This window comes from Scardinius erythrophthalmus (genome assembly GCF_964197995.2).
Source record: "Scardinius erythrophthalmus genome assembly, chromosome: 25".
NCBI classification, from domain to species: Eukaryota; Metazoa; Chordata; class Actinopteri; order Cypriniformes; family Leuciscidae; genus Scardinius; species Scardinius erythrophthalmus.
Window position 1 is genome coordinate 30,213,284 of NC_138245.1, and position 23,117 is coordinate 30,236,400.

Here is a 23,117-nt window from a genome sequence, read left to right on the forward strand (position 1 = left end):
TTAGGCTTTATTATTATTTTAAACTCGTGTGGTAGAAAATAAGGTAAATAAGATTAGGCACTAGTTGACTGCTTTCTCATAATGCTGGAGATGCAGCAGAAGGAAATGAGGAGAAGATAAATCCTGGGAACGGGGCCTAATTTTCTACCTGGTGAGTAAAAAGAAAGGCACATCAGCCGTGTTTTGTCCCGCTCAATAGCAGCTTTAAGGGATTCAGTGTCTCCAGAAGATAACGGGTTGAGACCCTGAATTACCTGCAGTCGTCCAGGGGTCCCGCGGTGAGGGCCGGCGATTCACATGTAAAACACTGCGTCTCGGGCTTTAATTGGTGACGTTTCGGGGACTATAAGAGAGGAGGTGTAAAGGTGAACCTCAAGCTTTGGGATCGCAGCAGTGGAGGGCCAGTCGGAGAAGAAGAGGACTCAGATCTCCGGATGGCGTCTCTCACAGTCAGTGCTCATCAGGACATCCAGATGAACAGACCGTCCTCGTTCTCCATCGACAGCATCCTGGGACTGAACCGGCCGGACCAGAGAACTGCACTGTCGGCGCCTTACCGCCCCTGGACAGGTGAGAGAACACACCTTACACACCTAATGTGGTTTTGGTATTTGTTTTCAATACATTTTTAAAATGTGTGTGCAAAAATACATCAGTAAAATGTACATTGCATTTACATTTACAGTGCTGTCAAATAGATCAATCACGATTAATCACATCTAACAAAAAAGTTTGTGTTTATATAATATGTTTGACATGACATGATGGCATGACATGATTTGATATGAGATATATATTTAAATGCAAACTTCTATGTTAGATGCAATTAATCGACCGCACTAATTTTATCCAAAGTGACAAATGATAAATCTACATATAGCTACAATTAATATTTATTTTCAAACATAACTGTGAATAATTTTATGTTGACCTAATCTATTACCCTGGTGACTATTTTTTATATATATTTTATAATAAAAAAACATTTTCCATTGTTGTAAAAATAAATTTCATTTTTTGGAGTAAAACTGTAAGATACAATTTTATTAACAATTTTGAAAATAATTCATGTTAATGTTACTTAAAAAATAAATAAACATATTAATTAACATTAGGAATAACAATAATCAAGGCGCGTTCCGGAATTTTACTACAAAAAGATATTGACCGATGACTCTGTTTACTGAACCGGTTCTCCGTCCGAATGAACCGATTCACTTAAACGAATCGAATATCATGTCTTTTATTTACTTTAGACGTGAAACCAGCATTCCAGAATCTCCTCGTGCTCACAGACAGCGACGCTTCAGTGGATGTGAGAGTGAATGAAGATGGTAAATCCTACAGTAAATCACCAGCAGACACCTACAGGAGAACACTGAACTGGTACATCGGGCGCAGGCCGCGGACGGCGTTCTCGAGCGTTCAGGTAAACGCTGCTGACCTGCGCATGCGCTGTAGTCGCTCACATAATCATAACATTCACTGCCTACACATGTGTTTTTAAATGTGTGCCCTGCTAACAAAATAGAACATTTTAACCCATTAAGTTATGAAAACGTTTTTTTCTGAATATCCTCTGAACGTTCAAAACCTTTAAATGTTTTAAAAAAACTTTTTCTTGGTTAGGGAAACGTTCAATTTTATCGTTTTGCAAACATAATGGATGTTCTTTTGAATGTTCTCTGAACATTCTGAAACGTATTCAGAACGTTCCATGAATGCATTCGAATGACTTTGACGAACATTCTATTAACGTCACTGGCATAACTTTAGTTCATAACTTAGAAATAACCTTTTTAGAACGTTCAGTTTCTGAGAACGTTTTCTGTGGTGCTTTTCCTGTCAAAACTTGGTTCCAATAGTCATTTTGTCAAATGCACAAAAATACAGTTATTTCTAACATTGAAATCACAAAATTAGTTAAAAAATGTTTCAGCCAATGGATATAAATTATAAAGGCTTAATACACTAAATAAATATATTAATGATGTTTGTTTTTTTTGTCATGATGTCCAGATCAAGATATTGGAGAGTGTGTTTCAAGTGAACTCATACCCGGGCATCGATATACGGGAAGAACTTGCTAAGAAACTTCACCTGGATGAGGACAGAATTCAGGTAAAGACTGATCTGATAATCAGTGCATCATTTGCTTTGATGTTTATAGATATTGTAAATAACCAAGATTATTCATTTAGTATAATATTGTTTGTTTTAAGATATTTGGATTAGTTCTCGGACTACACGTGTTCAATCAAGTGTGTCAGCGATTGAGGTGGATGTTTGACTGATGTTTTTATGTCTGTCTCTTAGATTTGGTTCCAGAACCGAAGAGCAAAGCTGAAGCGCTCACACAGAGAGTCTCAGTTTCTCATGGTGAAAAACGTTCTTAATGACTTACAGACCAGCAGGGAAGAACACTGATGGTCGCAGAAACACATTTGCTCATATTATTTCTGTTGTGATATTGTAATTTTATTATATATGTCTTTACCACTTATGTAATTACAAGTTATCTCTCGCTATGATTTGAATGCTAAAGATTCTTATTGTTATTTCTTATTGTGTGTTTACTGAAAATATAAAATAATAAAGTCATTATAAATACAATTTTAGTCCAACACTTTCATTCAAACCTATAGTCCAATTAAAACTTAAACTCTTTCTCTAGTTCCAAGTGGAGTTAAGTGAACATTATCTCCTGCCAACTGTTAAGCAAACACACACACCCCCCGCCAAACTAATCAGTGCTTTATAACTAAAGGGCTCAGTAAACCTATTAAGTATTGATTGGGTCACAAAGGGGGGTTTCACTGAGGGGGGCTTTATATTTGCATTTGAGTCACTTTCAACATTTACAGCACTTGCAGTTTTGCAAGTTTGAAAGAAAGTTTTTTTTTTAACTATAATAATATATAATATAATATAATATAATATAATATAATATAATTGTATGTTAATTTGCATGCATGTGTTGTGAACATTTGAAAACACTTGGTGGCGCTGTTGTATTCGATTTTTTTAAACTGAAATTGAGCTTTTTAAAATGTGTTACAAAATAGTCTATTTTCTTTAATTTGTTATAAATAGTTTTTGAAACATAAAAACAAACTAATTTATTCTATTATTATCTCTGTCATTATATAATGTATAATATTACAGTAACCTACATAAAATAATGTTAAAACATTTCTCCCAGGAAGAGAGACAAAAATGTATAATTTATCCAGAATATTAATGCATATTTTCAAATTGCCAATGCCACATAAGTTTACAGTTTTTAATATATATATACAGGGTGGGCCATTTATATGGATACACCGTAATAACATTAAATTAAAGTCCTGTTTGTGGCACATTAGTATATGTCATGGTCACCACCCATCTTGAGGAGTTTGCCCCCTCACATATACTAATGTGCCACAAACAGGACTTTAATATCACCAACCATTCCCATGTTATTACGGTGTATCCATATAAATGGCCCACCCTGTATATAAAACCAGTAATGTATATATATATACCCAAACAGCTTTTATGATGCATTCATAATGCAGGGTCAGCATAATATATAAATATTCAAAGGGCAATTGTTGGATATGTATTAAAAACTGTAAACACATGTTGCCCTTAGAAAATACGGTAGCTATTCAACATTTGAATGGATCAAATCCTTTCATCAAAGTTATACATGAATTTTGAACAATACCCGTTCTTGTCTTAGGACAACTTTGATGAACTTTTTTGATCCACTTCAAATGTTGACTATAATGCTGGCCCTGCATTATGAATGCATCATAAAAGCTGTTTGGGGCATTACTGGTTTGATCTTTAAAAAGCAGCTTCTTTTGATGCGTGTCAGAATAACAGAAGCGGAGCTGAAAGAGGATCTGGGTGTACCTGTGCAGACGGCGGCTCAAATGCACCGGATTCTTTGGCCTCCAGGTTTCTGTCTTTGATCTGAAACAGGAGAGTTGGATGCACATCATGGCTGTTGGCTACAGGAGCCGATGAGCCAAACGTTCTGTCTTTCTCCCAGCATTTGAGACATTGCCAGCAATATCATCAGGTCTGCATAGAAACCAATATTTTTCCAGGTGATGCATATTTTGAAAATAATGAAATACAGTGTTTCTTGAGCTGAATCTATTGGTTCAAAACCCTATAACCTTATTTCAACTCTCACAACGCCATTCACCTTTTGTTTTAATTTGACGTCTCTGGAAACTGTTGTCTGACACCTGCTCACATCCATATTTCATGTGTATTCGCTGGGTTTTGTGTATCATCTGAAACCAGGGTTTGATTTGAGGAAAGAGAATATTCTTTTGTGTGTTTGGTTTTGTCACAGAAGTTTGTGAAGTACAAACACACACACAGAAGTTAATGGGGTGGTATAATGCCATTTTCACAAGATGTAAAATAAGTCTCCGATGTCCCCAGAGTGTGTGTGTGAAGTTATAGCTCAAAATACCCCACAGATATTTGTATATTATGTTAAAATTGTCACTTTTTGAGGGTGAGCAAAAACGCACCATTGTGCCTGTCCCTTTAAATGCAAATAAGCTGCAGCTCCCAGCACAGGGGGCGGAGCTTATGTAGCTTATGTGTAGTTATTTTCTAGTCATTGATTAGCATATTCTGTCATGATAATCTATAAATCACATTCCCGGGGGTGGGGTTTATGTAAATTCTAGGGTTGGTGATGTCACTAACCCGGTAGGAAGCTTGTGTAGTCTCTACCAGCCGTTTGTTGTAGTCCTTAAAAAGCCATTTCTTTAAAAGCAAATATCTCCCTTTACTTTGAACTTTGAGCGTTGTAACTTTGCATTATGTTTATGCTCAAACAGCAACATTACACACTAACTAAAGTTAGAAAAGTGAAATCATAATCAACCACCCCTTTAAATACAAACTGGTGTCATTTTGAGATTATTTCTAGATTCAAGAAAATGGTTTATTCTTCCACAAAATGTATGGAAAATCAAGAGTAACGCATTCAACAAACAACCACCAGTGCATAATTAACCAAACCGGTGACCTCCTCCAAACACACTGTAACAGATTATTCATATTTCACTAATGTGTCAATCATCCACTATGTTTACACACTCATCTAACATCCTTCAGATGTCTCACATGTTTCAAGCGTGCCATAACAGGGTGTGAATGAATCTCTAACCCTAACCTGAAATTATAATACAATGAAATATGGCAGTGTGTTTATCACTGTAAAAACAAACATGGTTTCATTATGAAATATGAAATAATCTGGAAAGGGTATGAAAGGGTACAGGTACACATCGGTTGTAATCAGACGATCACAACTTGTACTATTTTTGCAACATTCTGCACACATTATGCTAATATACTATATAAACTGGATGATCTATTACATTTATATATACAATTATGGATGCAACATGATAAGGTAATGTGGCAACATGTAGCATACTGGCGTTTGGAACACATTTATGGTTGTATAAAATTATATTTAAATAAAACTCATTTTGGATTATTATGAAACACAGCACATAAATCAGGTAATCATGTTATTCAAATACAGAACATTTGCATACATATTATGGAGAAAGAGTTGCATGTTAATGTGTGATACCAGAAAACCAGTCTCTGAAAAATGCATGCAACATATGAGAAAATAAATAAACTAAGATGACAGAGACTGGGATGAGATGATAATAAAAGTTCAAATTTCTATTATCTGAAGTTCTATTGAGAGAAGTATTTAGTGTATGCTATACAGTCAGTATTATAATTCAGTTCCAAACATAGACCTAGTAGCTCACTACACACACACACACACACACACACACACACACACACACACACACTCTGTCTCTCTCTCTCTCTCTCTCTCTCTCTCTCTCTCTCTCTCTCTCTCTCTCTCTCACACACACACACACACACACACACACACACACACTGTCTCTCTCTCTCTCTCTCTCTCTCACACACACACACACACACACACACACACACTGAGAGAGAGAGAGAGAGAGAGAGAGAGAGAGAGAGAGAGAGAGAGAGAGAGAGAGAGAGAGAGAGAGAGAGTGTGTGTGTGTGTGTGTGTGTGTGTGTGTGTGTGTGTAGTGTGGCTCCACCTTGTGTGGCTCGTGAACCTCCTCCTCAATCCTCGGCTGAAGTCGTTCGCTTCGCGTTCATTCTCATCAGTGGAGCTTCATGGACGGGCAGGAATGGCTGGATCACGGAGACTTGTTCATTTGTTCACGGCTTTATGCGTGTTTCTGTGCGGCAGCGCTTCGGTGAGCGGAGGAAAGAGAGGGAACTCGGAGAAATGCAACTACAAGGTAAAGAGTCGCGTTTCACTGAAACCTGTAAAACACTTCGCGTGCGAGCGATACACTTCTGTCAGAGACACGAGCTGAAAACAAGTAGAGTCATGTCAAGTACATCAGAAGAACATTTAAAGCGCTTAATATAGAGCTTGAGCTTTAAACAAGAGCATTCAACAACAAATGTGATGAATTATTGATCAATAGTGTTTGTTGAAGTGAATCTACACGTATCTGATACAAATGTAACATCGAAAACCTTTATTTGTAGGGCAGATGTTGTGTGTTGATTGAGGTGTACTCTTTAAAATAAAGGTCTGATATCATAGCAAGACATTTTTACTTTCTCCAATCTTTGTTTTGAAACTGGAATTTAGCAGGTCCATTATCTGTTTGAATTTACAGTAAGCCAGTTTGACGCGAAGTAAACTGGTTTGTTGCTGGTCTGAGATGGTCTACAAACTAAAAACTAAAACTGATTTTTAAAACACTAAAACTAAAAGACATTGATGTCTGTTTATTCATTCTCTAGTTCTCCAGAAAACCATTAAACAGAGAACCTTAAGAAACTGTTATGCAACTTTTGTAACTTCTAAAGACGCATACAGCCAATAAAAGCTAAATAATCTTTATTTTTAAGAGTGCACCTGTATGACTCGTGCTGTGTTTTAAAGTTCACTCTGTGGAAGACCTGAGCAAACCGTGTTCATCCGGTCAGGACAGGAGCATGGAGCTTTTGGGAAATGGCCTTTTAGGAGGTCAGATGTGTGAATGAGTCTCTCGGGAAGGCCTATTGTTGCTGGAGTTGACCTGTTGATGCTTTTGTGAATGGAGTTGAATGGAGGTTGTAGACTGGAGATCACTATGGGAAGTAGAAATGAAAAGGCTTTACAGATTTTCATTTAAGCATTCCGTTGAATTTACTTCCTTTTATAGGCATTGTACAAGTCCAAAACATGTTCGGAACAACATAAAACTGACTTATGTAACACAGGAAGCCATAATGTGCACTTTAATGGTTTAATCCTTTGGATTTTATAGACGTTAACACATCTGCTTCATTAATGAAACTACAGTAAAATGCAACATGTGCAATACAGTAAATGAAACTGTTTTGCTTGAGCAGTTGTTTAGTTATTTGCCTATAGATGACTTTTATGAATACGTTTCCAATGAGATGTTTTAAAGCACTATTTTGAGAATTTGAAATGTTATTTAGTTGATTATGTTAAGGGAGATGTCAGATGTCTGCTAATTATGTTTTTATTTTAGACAAGTCGTTAATGTGCGCTGTGTAAAACAATTTCCATTTTTAAAGACCAGCAACTACAGAGATATGACTTTTTTCCCTTTTTAAATGAGTATGAAGGTGACAAAAGATGATTAAAAAAATGAAAATGGCTGTAATGCGAGACTCTCCACACGTCCATGTTGTGTTGGTAGTGTTTGTCTTTGGCTTTTCGTCCTGTTGTTGGGCCGTGTCTGGGTAGTTTGCTGATGACAGACGGGCTATTGACGGACAGATTGCCCTCAATCTCATTGTCTTATGGGGCAGAGCTGCTTTGAACTCATTTCCCATAGGAAGTGTGTGCTCTATTAAAATTCTTTGGCATTTCCTTTTAGGAAGCGCGGATCACCTCCCTCCACCGCGACATCAAAGCCGTCCTGTTGAGAGAAACACTTCAGGTGTAAATGACTTGTGTGTTCTTGTGACGCCTGGGCTGATGCATGGTTGAACTGCTTACTTTTTACATGCGACAGACTTCATTAATTCAAGCTCACAGTAAATGAACAATTGTGAAATTGTCCATTTTTATATGCAAAAGTATAAAGAAGTTGTGGTTTTGCTTGCTTTCTGTGTTTTAATGCTCCTTTTGGCTCTTTAACACGATCTTGCTTTATACTATTGCTCATATGGTTTAGTAGTTTGCTGAGTTGTAAACTTTGGTGTGTAATATGTCCCTGCTGTGTTTGTGCTATAGATGTGAATTATGCCTATATAAACAGCTTTACAGCAATGTTTATAATATCTGAAAGGGTTAGTTCACCCAAAAATGAAAAGTGTATCATCATTTATCAGTGGTGGACTGGACAGTAACAAGTATTAACTGTATTCAAGTGCATTTTTCAAGAATCTATACTTTATAAGAGGATTTTTACTTTGGGAAACTTTTACTTCACTACATTCCAAAGCATAATATCGTATTTGTTTCTACACTACATGATTCACAAACTAGCTGATTCCTTCCAATGATCCTGATGAATTGGTGAGCAAATCATACTGAACAATTCATTTGTGAATCAAATTGATCTGATTGCAGCTGTTCTCAAGTCAAGAATACACCGATTCATTGATCTGATCGAAATGAGCCAAGAGCCAGGATATCTACAGTATTTTGTCTTTTTTCATTTTGTATTTTTGAATGGTCAAGCTGGATTCTGATTGGCTGTCAATGTTTTTATCATTCATCCACTGGAACAAAATTTTTTGAAAGTGATTCCAATATTGTTCGTCTGTGCCTTTATCATTATAGTTGTGGTGTGAACTAGAGGGCTGCATTGGGATTGAGTCCCGCCGGGTCCCGCGGGACCCAACGCAAATCTCGCGGGAGCGGGCGGTTTGAACTTTGCTGCGGGCGGGAATGGGCGGCTAAAAAAAAACACTGCGGGATCGGGACTCGGGAGGTAGCCTTGCAACATGATGGAGATGTCAATAATGGCGCTTTTCCACTACACAGTACCAGCTCGCCTCGGCTCGGCTCGACTCGACTCGACTTTGTTTGGTTTTCCACTGTGTAAAAGTTGTAACTGTATCTGCTTCCAGGTACTTTTTTTCGTACCCCCTCCGGCGAGGTTCTGAGCGAGCTTAGGCGATACTAAAATGTGACGTGAAAACACGGCAGACTGCTGATTGTTCAGAGAGAAGCATCACTATTCACTGCGTCATCATTGCACGCGCAAGACCGAGTATCCTGAATAAAAAACAGCAAAAACGAAAACAAAACCATCCAAAAACAGCACACTCGATTTCCTCCATTATCCTGTGTGTATGTGTCCAGGAGGCTATGCCGACCAGGGAAACGAAACAAACAACCCCATGAATCTCTTTAATAATAGCAATACAAATATGTGTTTTTTCCTGCGGGACGGGAGAAGACACAAAATCAATGCATCTCTATTATTGTGCGGGAATAAATTCTCAGAGTTTTGCGGGTGCGGGCGGGAGTGGACATACATATTGCGGGAGCGGGCGGGAGTGAAACACATACGTTGCGGGAGCGGGCGGTAATGGTCAGAAATTCGGCGGGCGCGGGCGGGAGCGGGATGAAGAAAACAGTCCCGCGCAGGGCTCTAGTGTGAACTCTGCTATTCTTTTATATTTAGAATTATTTTTATTTAACTATATCTTTAACATTATCGTCCTTAGTGTGAATGGGCAATTAAAGTCACATTTTAGTAGAGCTGGGCGATAATGCAGTTTACAGTATTTTGCCACGATATTAACAATCACACAGCTGAGGTTTGCTATATTCCTTTATAAGAGTATACTGTATATATGCAGGTTATGTAGGATGTATATATCCAACTTTTAATATGCCCTGTAGAGGAGAGGCCAGCTATTATTTTTCAATGCAATCAGACATAAAGTTGACCAAAAAAACTTGACATGGGTCATTAAACAATAATCTAGAAATGTATGTTTTGCATGTTAGCACCACTCACATTTTCATAAATCATAAGTGGTTATTTAAAGGGATATTTCATCGCTGGAAAGATGAATGTGTATTTAAATTGGGTCATTTATGGAGTAGAAAATGTATTTTTGGCTCATGTGGATGAAAGACAACAACTCCCAGAATGCACTTGCTTCGCTGCCCTACGAGGACACTCCCAAGCCACGCCTACCGGTTACAGAGGGCAGTGTCGGGAGAAATGATACAACTAGGCTACTAGTGACTCGAAACTGAAAAGACAGCGTTTTACCGTGAGATCCCCCTATGGGCGGGTTGAAGACATGCGGGACGAGCTCCTCCTACTGGCTGGAGTCTCTCGCCTCTGGACTAAAAAGCCTCCGATGATGAAGCTAATTTACGTTTTTTGCGTCATCAGAGGTTTTTTTCCAGACACACAATACAGAAATCTCTGGTCTCAGGGGGACATGAGGGAGGGAAGCACTGTCACTTGAAAATAAGACCGGGTTTCTACTGATACAAAGCTTAATGCTAATCGGTGAAGTCTCCCTTTATGGATAGTTTTTATGTGATAGTTTGTGTCGCATGTTGTCTCTGTAGAGAGTATTACGCTTTCTGTCTGTGCATTGATTCCTGTTTTTTGACTGCCTGGCCGCCACCCAGATCAGGTTAAGACTCAGGAAAAACAAAGGAAGATATTTCAATTGGCCTCTGAGCTTCGCCAGGCTCCAGCCGAGGGGGCAGGAGGCTCAATCGGATCTCCGACGGGGGCCTGTTGGACTCAGATTAAAGTGGTTGTTCTCTCCGGAAGTCCCAGGCCTCTCGGCTCAATAGCATCCATGCCTTCAGCTTTCCAATGAGCTCTGTGAGAAATCCCACTGCCAGAGAATCGAGAAAGTCAAGAGAAATGAGCCTAACTTTCCTCTCCTTCTCGGTGGCTGACCTCAAGCCCTGTATCTCTGTTAAAGAAATAACGGAATTCATTACGGGACAGATATTACTGCAAAAGTCCATCTGGCGAAGTTATGCATCTCTGAATGTGCTGAGAGTGATCTCAGCCAAACCTCACAGACTTCAGCAAGCATCTTGAAGCTGTTTCCACGAGGTTTCTGGGGGTGCGACGCGGCCGGCGATTAGCATTGGGGGAGTCTGTGCTTTTCATGTACTAACCTCAAATGTCAAGTCACCTTCATTTATACAGCGCCTTTAACAATATAGATTGTTTCAAAGCAGCTTTACAGTGATATTAGGAAATTAAAGTAACAGAGATTGTTTTGGCTTTACAGCAGATCTAGAATAAAGTTAGTTTTGATTGATAAGTCAAGTCACCTTCATTTATATAGCCTAGCGCTTTTAACAATATAGATTATTTTAAAGCAGCTTTACAGTGATAATAGGAAATTAAAGTAACAGATGTGTGTTCAAGGGAATCGCTATGATTAATATTCAACTTGGAAACACGTATAGCTCACCGTTCATTCGGCACTCATAAGTCAATGTTTTACAGAGAGCGTATTTATTTGTTCCCATTAACTTTAAAGCAGTAGTTCACTAAAATCATTAGTCTTTATTTACTCGCCATGGTTCTAAACCAGTTTGAATAATATTATGAATGTTGTTGATTTTTTGACAAATTGCATTTCCTTGTAAGTCTCTTTTGAATAAACGCATAAATGTAAATGACTTTCTGCTAAACAAAATGAGCTTTTAGCCAAAATCCAAGCAAATTAATGTCTTTAAAGTCAGTAAATATGGTCCATACGACTTGTGCGCTATTTCAAGTGTTTTGATTCATATGATGCTTTGTATGAGCAACAGACCCCCAAAAAAGTCGATATGTTTCCATCCTGAAGCTCTAAAATCTCATTTTCAAAGTTGCTGCATCACGATTTGATCATAAAAACCAATGCCTCGAAAAGACAAATATTTATCACAAGCTTGAGTGAGATTTGAGATCTCTGGCTGATGAGAAGATTATCAATAATCTCACACAAAGCTGTTATATCACTTCAGAAAACATGGAATATACATTTATGTTGCTTATTTTATTTGGATTTCAGAAGTATAAATCTATTGTGTGGAAAAAACACTGTGAACATTCTGCTAAACATCATTTTAATAATAATACACACAGGGTTGGGAGTAATTTGTGAACTTTTTCTTTAATCGAAAGAAAGTCAAACTCTCTCTAAAAAATGCTGGGTTGTTTTAACACAATTTTGGGTCAAATATGGACAAACCCAAACGTTGGGTTGAAAAATTGTATTTAAAAATGTAACCCAGCCATTGGGTTTGTCCATATTTGACCCAAAGTTGGGTTGAAACAACCCAGCATTTTTTACCCAGTGTTGACCTTCAGCAGTACAATCAATAAGACGTGATTTAAAACGTGCTTATATGGAAATAATACGTTTCTTTTTACGTTCCAGTGTTTTCAATAAAAACAAATCTTCTTAACAGTATCAGCTATAGCTGGCTTCGTTCGTTCTCAGTCTTTCAGGTGCTTCATGTACATGTTATTTTTCCCCTCAAACGGAAGCAGTCGGATGAGAAATGTTTATAAACCAGATCGACTCTCATTGGTGGTCTTGACAACTGATCTAGATCTGGCGTTTAGTTACGGCTCGAGGATTGGCCTGAAATCACCCAGATACAGTCTAATATACTCGATCAAACAAAACAAAAGCGTAATGTCTTTGTTTTACTTTACACAAGCCGAATCCCGGCCAAGACCTTGCTTTATTACCGTGGTCCGGGGATCTAATAAGTGCATGAGTGCATATATGGGCCGGCTTTTTCCATTTCTGTGTGTGTTTTTCAAAAGAGCCCTCACACTTTGGGTCCTTGTTCTCGTAACATCTGTTTGAGGATGAATGACGGGGAAGGGGGGTGTGTTTGAGAGAGAATGAAAAGGGGGGTGAGATCTGAGTTATTTCTGTGCCATCTTAAGGGTGCATTGAAAACCATCCAAGCAGCTCGTCACCTTGGAGGCTGTGTCTTGTGGTGCGCTGGGAAAATCCCTGGTTGGCTAGCTCTGAATCGGCCCGGTTCGCTGAACCGCTTTGAATTCTGGGATGGAGGTCTTTGAGTAGCGACACTTCTTTTGACCGGACGAGTGCTCCTGCCGCTCGGTCTGAATGGCAGGATGTCGCTGGTAAACTTAGGTATGTTAAAAGTGAATTAAGAGTCGGGACACTCTGTTCAGCTCGGTTGGGGGCCTGTGATTGGTCAGTGATTTTTCTGCTCTCAGACTAAAGAAATTGGTCAGGCCTGCATGTGTTTTCAGAATTAGTGGTGAAGGGTTTGACTAACTTCTTATATCTGAATAATTTTATGGTAAGTATCATTATATAGTTACTTTAAAAAAGAAAAGAAAAAAATATATATATATTTTTTTTATTAATAAATTATATTAAATAAAATAATATAAATGGCTTTTTAAAAAAAAAACGTTATTTAATAATATAATTAATCTAATAATATATATATATATATATATATATATATATATATATATATATATATATATATATAATTGATTATTTAATATTGTATAATGATATATATATGTATGTATAATTTTATTTATTATTTAATTGTTTAATTATTTTTTATGTTATTAATGATATAGCCTAGTTTAATAATTATAAAATTATTTTGGTCAAACTTTAGATTAGGGTCCAATTCTCACTAATAACTACTACTTTTGCCTCAATAAACTCTTAATTACTGCTTATTAATAGTTGGTAAGGTAGTTGTTAAGTTAAAAAAATTAGGATTAAGGGATGTAGAATATTGTCATGCAGAAAAAGCCATTAATATGTGCTTTATAAGTACTAATAAGTTAATAGTGAGAATTAGACCCTAAACTTAAGTGTTACCATTATTTTATTTATACATATATAATCATTAATAATATATATATATAAAATAGTATATTGATTATTTCATTGTTTACTTATTTATTTAATATTATACTGTGAATGTACTGTGGTAAACACTACCATTTCTGCCATTGAGTATGCGGTAAGACCGCCCACTTCTAGTCATAACTAACCATGAAACAAATAAAATGCTGAAATAAACCATGCAAAATATATTATTTGTAATATGGCTATAAATGTCTCCTAAACTTAATACAGAACAAATTTGACCATTTATGTCTGCTATTGGAGCTTGCAGTCTAAGCTGGTACGGTTGTGGATGCTCAGGCGACCCGAGGGCAGTAACTCGAGTCCGTTCGCATTGCAGAGAGACTCGATCTGCGGTCACAGCCAGTTCCTCCTCCTCCGTCTCCCTGCCGCCCCACAGACTGAAGTCATTACAATCAATTAACTGCTCTTTGCTCCGGCCTAATCAAGGATCTGGTCCAGAGAAACTTCCTGCCTGTAGGTTTCAGGCCATGATTTGAGATTATACAGTGTCTGTCCTTCACAGGGTGAAGCATGTGGCGAACTCTGAGCTCTGGGTGGATGCAAGTCCCCTGTTTCAAAACCACAGTTTATATGTGTTAGCGCTGGTCTTTTTAAGCTATAATGAAGTCCAGAGTGTCCTGAAGTTTTCAAGTTACAGTAAATCACATTAGATTGACATAACTAGGCTATTAGATTCAAAGTCAAAAATGACCCTATTTACTTATTTATGCACGTTCTATGCACTTTAAAAAATATAGGTTCCTTAAAAAAGTTTTAATAATCTAAAGTCAAGTCAAGTCAAGTCAACTTTATTTATATAGCGCTTTTCACAATACAGATTGTATCAAAGCAGCTTCACAGTATTAAATAAAATAGTACATCAGTGTATGTTTCTGGTGTAAAACATCCACGTTTGGTAATGCAGATCAATAGCACTGTTGAATCGATTAATCAAATTAAGTATCCCCAACTGAGCAAGCCAAAGGCAACAGTGGCAAGGAACCGAAAAACTCCATTAGGTGACCTAATGGAGAAAAAAAAACCTTGGGAGAACCCAGGCTCAGTCGGGGGCCAGTTCTCCTCTGGCGTTTATGAAGTAGAGACCGGATTTAACTGTAAGATTAAAATATTATATGAATGCCTGGCTGAAGAGATGCGTCTTTAATCTAGTTTTAAACTGGGAGAGCGAATCTGAGCAACGAACAGTATCAGGAAGGCTATTCCAGAGTTTTGGTGCTAAATGTGAAAATGCTCTCCCTCCTTTGGTGGATCTGGATATCCTAGGTATGACCAGAAGCCTCGAATTTAGTGATCTTAAAGAGCGCGATGGATTATAGGGCGATAGAAGATCCGTTAAATAAACTGGAGCTAAGCCGTTTAGGGCTTTATAAGTCAGTAGCAATACCTTGTAATTAATACGGAACTTTATAGGTAACCAATGTAGTGATGATAAAATTGGTGTTATATGGTCAAACTTTCTTGATCTAGTAAGAACTCTAGCGGCGGCATTTTGGACTAACTGTAGCTTGTTTATTGAGGATGCAGGACAACCAGCTAATAAAGCATTACAGTAATCTAGTCTCGAGGTCATGAATGCATGAACTAGCTTTTCTGCATCAGAAACAGATAGCATGTTACGTAATTTAGCAATATTTCTAAGGTGAAAAAAGGCTGTTTTTGTAACATATGAAATATGATTTTCAAAAGACAAGTTACAATCTAATATAACACCCAGGTCTTTTACTGTAGAGGATAAAGTAACAGGACACCCTACTATGTTAAAGTTGTATTGAAGGAGGTTTTGTGGGCGGTTTTTTGAACCGATAAGTATTACCTCTGTCTTATCTGGATTTAATAAAAGAAAATTGTGCGTCATCCAATCTTTTATATCTTTAACACACTCTGTCAATTTGGATAATTTAGCGTTTTCATCCGGCCGTGATGAAATATATAGTTGAGTGTCATCAGCATAACAATGGAAACTAATTCCATGTTTCCTTATAATATTTCCAAGTGGCAGCATATATATTGAGAATAATAGAGGGCCTAACACAGATCCTTGCGGCACTCCATAGTTTACTGGAGTTATGATCGATTTTTCTCCGTTTAAATAGACAAAATGGTAGCGGTCAGATAGGTATGATCTGAACCAGCTTAATGCTTGTCCTTGAACACCGGTATAGTTTTGTAGCCGATCTAAGAGTATTGTGTGATCTATAGTATCGAACGCAGCACTAAGATCAAGTAAAACTAGTATTGAGATACAGCCTTGGTCAGAAGCTAAGAGTAAATCATTTGTGTGATTTACTCTTAGCTAAAGAACCTTTTACCACTAAAAATAACTTTTTGTTCAATAGAAAGGCTTTCACACCAGAGGGACATTTTCATAGTTCCTATATTAGCGAAAGTACCCGCTTTTTTACCCTTTTTTTTTTAACACCGCAGGAACTGGGAACGATTTTAGTTAGCCTATATGAACGTCTTTTGGGGGACTAAATGAGCTCCTTCTTCAGAGTAGGGTCTGTGGCCAGTTGCATAAACTGTTAAGACTATAGTCTTACAAGTTAGTCATCCAATTTTATTCTTTAAGACTGTTATTAACTTGCCTGATGACCCCTAACTAACTTCTAGTTGATCATACTTGTTCTTAAGACATAGTCTTAACATAATGGCCCCTGATCTAACCAGCACAATACGCTGATTTCACGCAGCCGTTATTTTGAAATCGAAAGCGAGGCTCCGGTGGGAAGAAAACCGGAAGTGTCGCCTTTAATCACAGGAGAGTCGTGAATGCAATGGCGTATTGTTGTGTTTAATGATGTTGTGTCAATTCTAAAACTGTACATACATTTCTTTTATACTTAAGACTATATACAATGAAATTCATTTATAAATAAAATATTTTTCAGAAAGTAAAAAAAGAAGCAGGAATGAACTATATACATATCCTATATTGGATATTAACATCCAATAGTGTAAATCGCGGCAGCAGCTTCAGGTTGGTAGTCCAAAGGCATTGTTGTTTATCTTTACTTCCGGGGTTTTTCCCACCGGAGCCTCACTTTCGATTTCAAAATGGCGGCTGCGTGAAATCAGCGTATAGAGCTGGTAAGTCCTGCCCCTTCCGTAAAACTCCGCTGGACCTCTAGGTTGAAAAATCGTCAATGCAAGTGAATGTGAGAAAGTAATTATTTTCTGGTCCCGTTTGAATTGTGCCATGAATGTGAACATATGTTGTCTGTGAATTTTTCATATAACTTTTCATGTTACGAGTTTGACAGTATATGGTATGATTCTCCGGCTAGTAGTTGTGGAAAAGACATAACGAGAAAGACTACATGTCGCCTATGTGACGTCACCCCATAAAGTTGACTTACCCGTGGTTTTCGCCAAGCTCAATGATTTTGTCCTCTCCCTGAAAGAAGGCGGTGAAGTGCACCAAAGACACAGCCATGTTTAGCGGGATCCGTGAGCTAGTGTCCGTGTGCGAGTGGTGTTGACGTTTCAAACGCGTCGAAAGCAGGGAAGAGTTGTAGTCCACAAAGTGCTCTCACACAAAGTCTACCCGTATCAAACTTCTACACGCTAAATTGTAGCATTCTTCACACGAAAGATTATATAAAAAATTCACAGACAACATATGTTCACATTCATGGCAAAATTCAAACGGGACCAGAAAATAATTATTTTCTCCCATTCACTTGCATTGATGATTTTTCAACCTAGAGGTCCAGCGGGGTTTTAACGAAGGGGCGGGACTTACCAGCTCTATTGGAGTTACCAGTGACGTAAGAGTTGATTGGCCGAACGTACGCGAAATACCGGTACCCGCCATTTTTAAAAAGCCATCCAAAACACAGTTTATATTACGACTGAGAAGTGCCGAAGTCTAGGCACTTCTCAGTCGTTACGCTAAGTAGGAAATCCAAAGTGACTTTAAAGGGACCAAGCGAAACATGATTATGTATTTCTGCTCAGCTGTGCATCATCCACACACAGCAAGCGATATAATAGTTTTTCATATACAGTTTACTTTGTTTGTTTAACAGTTCTATGTTATAACCTATTAGATAGGACTTTTAAACAGAATGTAAACTAATGAAGATGACGAATGTGAGCGCTGTTTCAGCGCTGTCAAAATAAAACTCAGCCGCGCTGTCAAAATAAAAGTCCCGCACAACAAACTAATAAATAAATACAATTATAAATTAAAATAATTATAACTATTATAATAATAGTAAATAATAATTAATTAGGCCCGTGAAATGATTAATCGCGATTAATATGTGTGTGTACTGTGCATAATTATTTTGTATATATAAATACACACACATATATGTATATATTTAAGATTTCTTTTTTAATTTTTCTTAAATATATTTTTAAATATACAAATTATATATATATATATATATACATACATATATACATACACACACACACACACACACACACATATATATATATATACACAGTATATATAAGGAACTATTTCTTAAATATATGCATGTGTGTATATTTATATATACAAAATAATTATGCAAAGTACACACACATATATTATGTAAACACAAACTTTTATTTTGGATGCGATTAATCGTTTCACAGCCCTAATAAATATATCTCCTAATTAAAAATACACAATCATAGAGTTTAACATGGAATACATGTAAGGTGACTTTCTTTTCAGGCTTGTGAACTCTGTTTCATGTTGAATTCAAGAGTCACTGTACCTAAGTACAATAAGTCAGATTAAACACATAGGTGTTTTCCAAAACGCGAAAGAAGTAAAACTACGCCTGTGTAATTGAGCTTGTGCGGCTAAAAGCCCCTGCGTTCACTGCGTTTGGGGCTCTGGTTGGTTATGAGGGGCTCGGTGCCTCGGGCTGAGAGGTTATTCAGCATGTGATCTCCTCTCTTGTGTCTCATCCCTCGTTCTTGGCACAGTCTCTGTGTTTTCCATTAGAGCCGCGAGATGATCTTCCCTTCTCTTCCTCTTCTTCATGGTCATGCAGTTCTGGAAGCCTCTGGGCAGCGGTGCATTCTTAAAGCATGAAACCCAAAACTTCAAATCCCACAAGCCCTCTGTCCTCCCTGTGAAGACATTCATTGTTTGTTAATGTCATCCGGCAGGTCATTCATGGCCGTGTCTTTTCTCGGTGTGCGTTGTATCGCTGCTTGTTCTCGCAGGGCAGACACACAATGTCTGTTTTATCAGCGCAAACTATTAATCCAGGCCTATAGAAGTGTAAATGAAAGCACTTTTTTGAGGATGGGTTTCTCTCATGTTGTTCGGCACGTCTGGGCTTGTTTCGGGACGTTTCTGCAGCTCTGTTTACATCCTTTTCAAGTAATGTGAATTTCAAACGATTATAAAAACAAGATGTAATAACAAAGGAGCAAGAATCCAAACAACAAAGATCTCGAAACTAAAGTGGATGTCTTGCTGACATGAAAATACGTGTTTATTCATATCTATAATAGTGATTCCCAAACGGATTTGTCAGGCAAAACCTGTTATTTCAATAGTTCAATAGGTTCTCTGATGTTGGTTAATGGTCACATGATATGCATGTAAACATATATAACATTGAATAATTTTTAGTATGTGTTTTACAGGATGTTGATTATTTTAAATTATTTGTTTTATACTAATATTTGTATGATTTGTTTTTATTATTGTTTTAAAATTATTTAAATTTTACATTATGGTTTTGTAAATATTTAGTGAGTGTTTTATTTTATATTTTCTTAATTTTTTTGTTACATTGTTATGATTTTATTTTAATTTTAAAATGGTTATTTTTACATTTATGATCTTATAATATTTAGTGAGTGTTTTTTATTTTAATTATTTTTATTTTTGATTATTTATTTTTATTTTACATTGATTTTATTGTGTTGTGTAATTATTATTTTATTTTACTTTAATTTTTTTTTATGATTTAATGAACTATTAGCTTTTCATCATGAACTCAGTTTGAGAACCCTGATCTATACAGCAAAAAATAAACTCAAAATTGACTTTTTTTTTATTTGGATACTTTTTTTTACCCCATACAATTAAAGCCAATAGTTTATTCATAAATGAATATTCTGTTATAAATAATTCACTTGTAGAAGATGTTTAGCAGGATGTTCACGCTGCTTTTTTAACATAAAAGCATACGATGAGCTCCAAATACAAAAACTAAAAGCATAATAAAAGTCTTGTTATATCCCAAGCCATAGAATATTTCTGTGTAAGAAACTGACCGATATTTGTCATATTATAAAACTTAAGACATGATTCTCTCTGAAACTTAATCACAGTATGTTGTTTCTCATTATCACGAAGTACATTTTGTTCATATGATTGTGAAATCCATGTTTAATATTTAAGTTTGCTGTATCCCAGCGGATATGAATCCTGCAGATGTTCGGGACCTTTGCCACGTGTTGCACGGCAGTTCAGGTCAACTGTGCACAAGTTCACCAATCAGTTTATGATGGTTCAGAGGCCAGATCTTTCCAGGGAATTGTGTGGTTTTGACCTCTGATCTCAGACATTTATCATGACTTCTTCCTCCAGATTTCGGGTGTTTTTTGATAGAAAAGGCTGGTCCTGGATCAGTGGGTTGAGTTAAGCGCTACCTGTTTTGGGACTGGAAAATCCATTAGCAGTATGGAAGTTCACTGTCTGTTAAACACATGAGCGTGATCTACATGTGCTCATCACACTTTACACACAAGAGCCTGACGCATGAAATAAGTCACAACCAGAACAGAACAACTTATTGAACCTTTGCATATGTGTGTTTGTTGAGTATCATAATTGATACATCAGGCTTTTATGGCTCATATATTATGATATAGTGAGAATATGGAGGGGAAAAAAAACTCAATATCATTCAGAGGCCCAAACTGAGCAAAAATATGCATTTTGGTGCAGATGCTGATATTTATATGGCCAGCAAGTGAGATGAAATTCTGATGCTTGTAATGTAAATCAATGATCTTTATGAAAGTATAACAGACTACTAACATAAAATGCATATATATATATATATATATCAGTCGTCATTCTATATGTCACAATCATATGCCTTAGTAAGATGATATTTAAATGCTTAGTTTTATGTAGTTTTAAAACATATAATGCAATAATAAATGAGAGATGAACAAATAAATGATTCTCAGAATCCTGAATATCATATTTGAGACTCGCACTTGATCATGATTTTTCCTTAAATGATAAATGGATAATGAAGTAAAGCTAAGTTGCTTCAGTCCAGTAGGTGTTTACATACATTGTGTGTATGTGAAGGGAAGTGCACCTCAACTGTGCTCTGTTTACGAAAATGAGCTGCTTAAGTTCCTCAGAGCGAATGTAATGGCATATGGGAGCGTTTTCGGGACCGAATGGGCTGGGAAGACAGGAAAGACATTAAGGGGAGCAGACTGAATATTGCCCTCCAGCTTTTGACCCTTCATCAGATGTTCCCTCTCTGACCTGCCCATCCGGTTCCTCTTTAGCCCGAGAGTGGAAAGTTTTAGGTACTTGATCAGTACCAATTCAGTGTTTCATGTAGTTGTGTTGAATGTATTTGCTATGTCTTTTGTGTTGACTGCAGCACTGAAGCTGATAGGATGAAAGCAGTCTGTGCAACGAGTTTTATGACCAGTGTCACTCACTACTCACTTACAAATGTTGGGTAAAAAATAACCCAACTATGGGGTGGGATGGATAGCACCTTCCCAACTGTGGGTTATTTTTACCCACTGCATTGGGTAAACTCCAGTTGGGTTAAAATAACCCAACAGTTGAGTTAAATATTTATCTTTATTTATGCACATACACATTGTTTTCAAATACAGATTGTTTATTTGTATAAAACAATACATATGTTTCAACAAATATATTTTTTAAATTACAAATTATATATGGGGAAACCGTGGGCTATTTAACCCAACAGTTGGGTTATTTCTAGAAATTACCCAACGATTTTAAAAATGACCCAATATTTTGAGGAAAATGACCCAACATATTGACCCAAAATGTGTAACCCAACGGTTGAGTTAAACAAATAACCCAACGTTTTTTACTGTGTACGTCTATTCCGGATACATTTGAAAACAGCATTTTCGTTTAAAAACCCTTTCTGTCCACTAGCGTTTTAAACTTGACTATCTATGGGTTCAATATGCGTCACATGACTAAACTTGCGTCATTGTTTTTAAATACCGCCGTTTTCACAGTCCACACTACAACGCCGTTTTCAAATTTATCCACTTTGGAGAGCGTTTTCAAAAAGCTTTGTTTTCATGAATAAAAACGCCGTCTCAGTGAACGGAAGGCCAAAACGGAGAGAAAAAGATGCGTTTTCATACGAAAACATTAGTGTGGACAAGGCCTCATTTATTTCTAGTGCAGGATGTTTGTAGCCGTCGTTGAGTTGCAGACGTGCTCTGAGATGACCATAATTACACAGATGAAGAAAGCTGATACCTGCTCATTAATGCCACATGATCACCTGCAGCTTTAGGAAACGCGCCACACAGATGCATGAAACTCAATCTGGATCTGTGTTTGTTTTTGATGTCAAGAAGACAAAAACATATAGTTTGTATGCAAGTTAGCAATGCAAGATTATACGTCGTGTTACACTATCACTTTACCATGGTACCGGCACAGTAAACCTCAAGACAAACAAAAGTCTTTGCTGACTTGCTGAGTCACAAATCCCCAGGTTTCGTGAGACACAAACCCATTAGAAAGTTGCACATAAAGGTAATTAATAACAACAGGACCTTGATAGCAAACACAACGTTGATTGTCCAAGAAAATGACTCTTTTTGGAATATGAAACTGGAGACACATGTTGAGGAAATGAGAAACGTGTGTTCGAGCTCTGCTGAGCTAGGCTGTGGTCAGATTTGTCAACTCCAATGTAAAAAGGTGCTTGTTTTATTTGTTTGGACATTGGGGAAGAGTTTTCCCCAATGACTTTTTTTGTATGCCCGCTGGAAAGAAATTTTATACTCTATGATTGTGTATTTTTAGTTAGGAGATATATTTATTTAATTAGTATTTACTATTATTATTATTATAATTATTTTAATTTATAATTTAATTTATTTATTATTTTGTTGTGTGGGACTTTTATTTTGACAGCACGGCTGAGTTTTTATTCCCCAAGTATCGGATTTCGCTG

At 37.0% G+C, this 23,117-nt stretch overlaps 2 protein-coding genes across 2 annotated transcripts in view; both read left to right on the forward strand.

The window, feature by feature from the left end:
* Positions 1-434: 434 nt before the first annotated feature.
* Positions 435-2,427, forward strand: hesx1 (HESX homeobox 1; the record flags this gene model as incomplete). The annotated part of the gene is made up of 4 exons (XM_081357702.1): positions 435-570; positions 1,257-1,429; positions 2,020-2,121; positions 2,317-2,427. 4 exons carry the CDS (start codon positions 435-437, stop codon positions 2,425-2,427), a joined length of 522 nt encoding a protein of 173 aa, XP_081213828.1.
* Positions 2,428-6,064: 3,637 nt separating this feature from the next.
* Positions 6,065-23,117, forward strand: part of il17rd (interleukin 17 receptor D) — a 46,136-nt gene continuing 29,083 nt past the window's right edge. Inside the window, exon 1 of the mRNA XM_081356991.1 lies at positions 6,065-6,332. Coding sequence (XP_081213117.1) covers positions 6,219-6,332 — 114 coding nt within the window. The 5' untranslated portion in view covers positions 6,065-6,218. The remainder of the gene's footprint in view (positions 6,333-23,117) is intronic.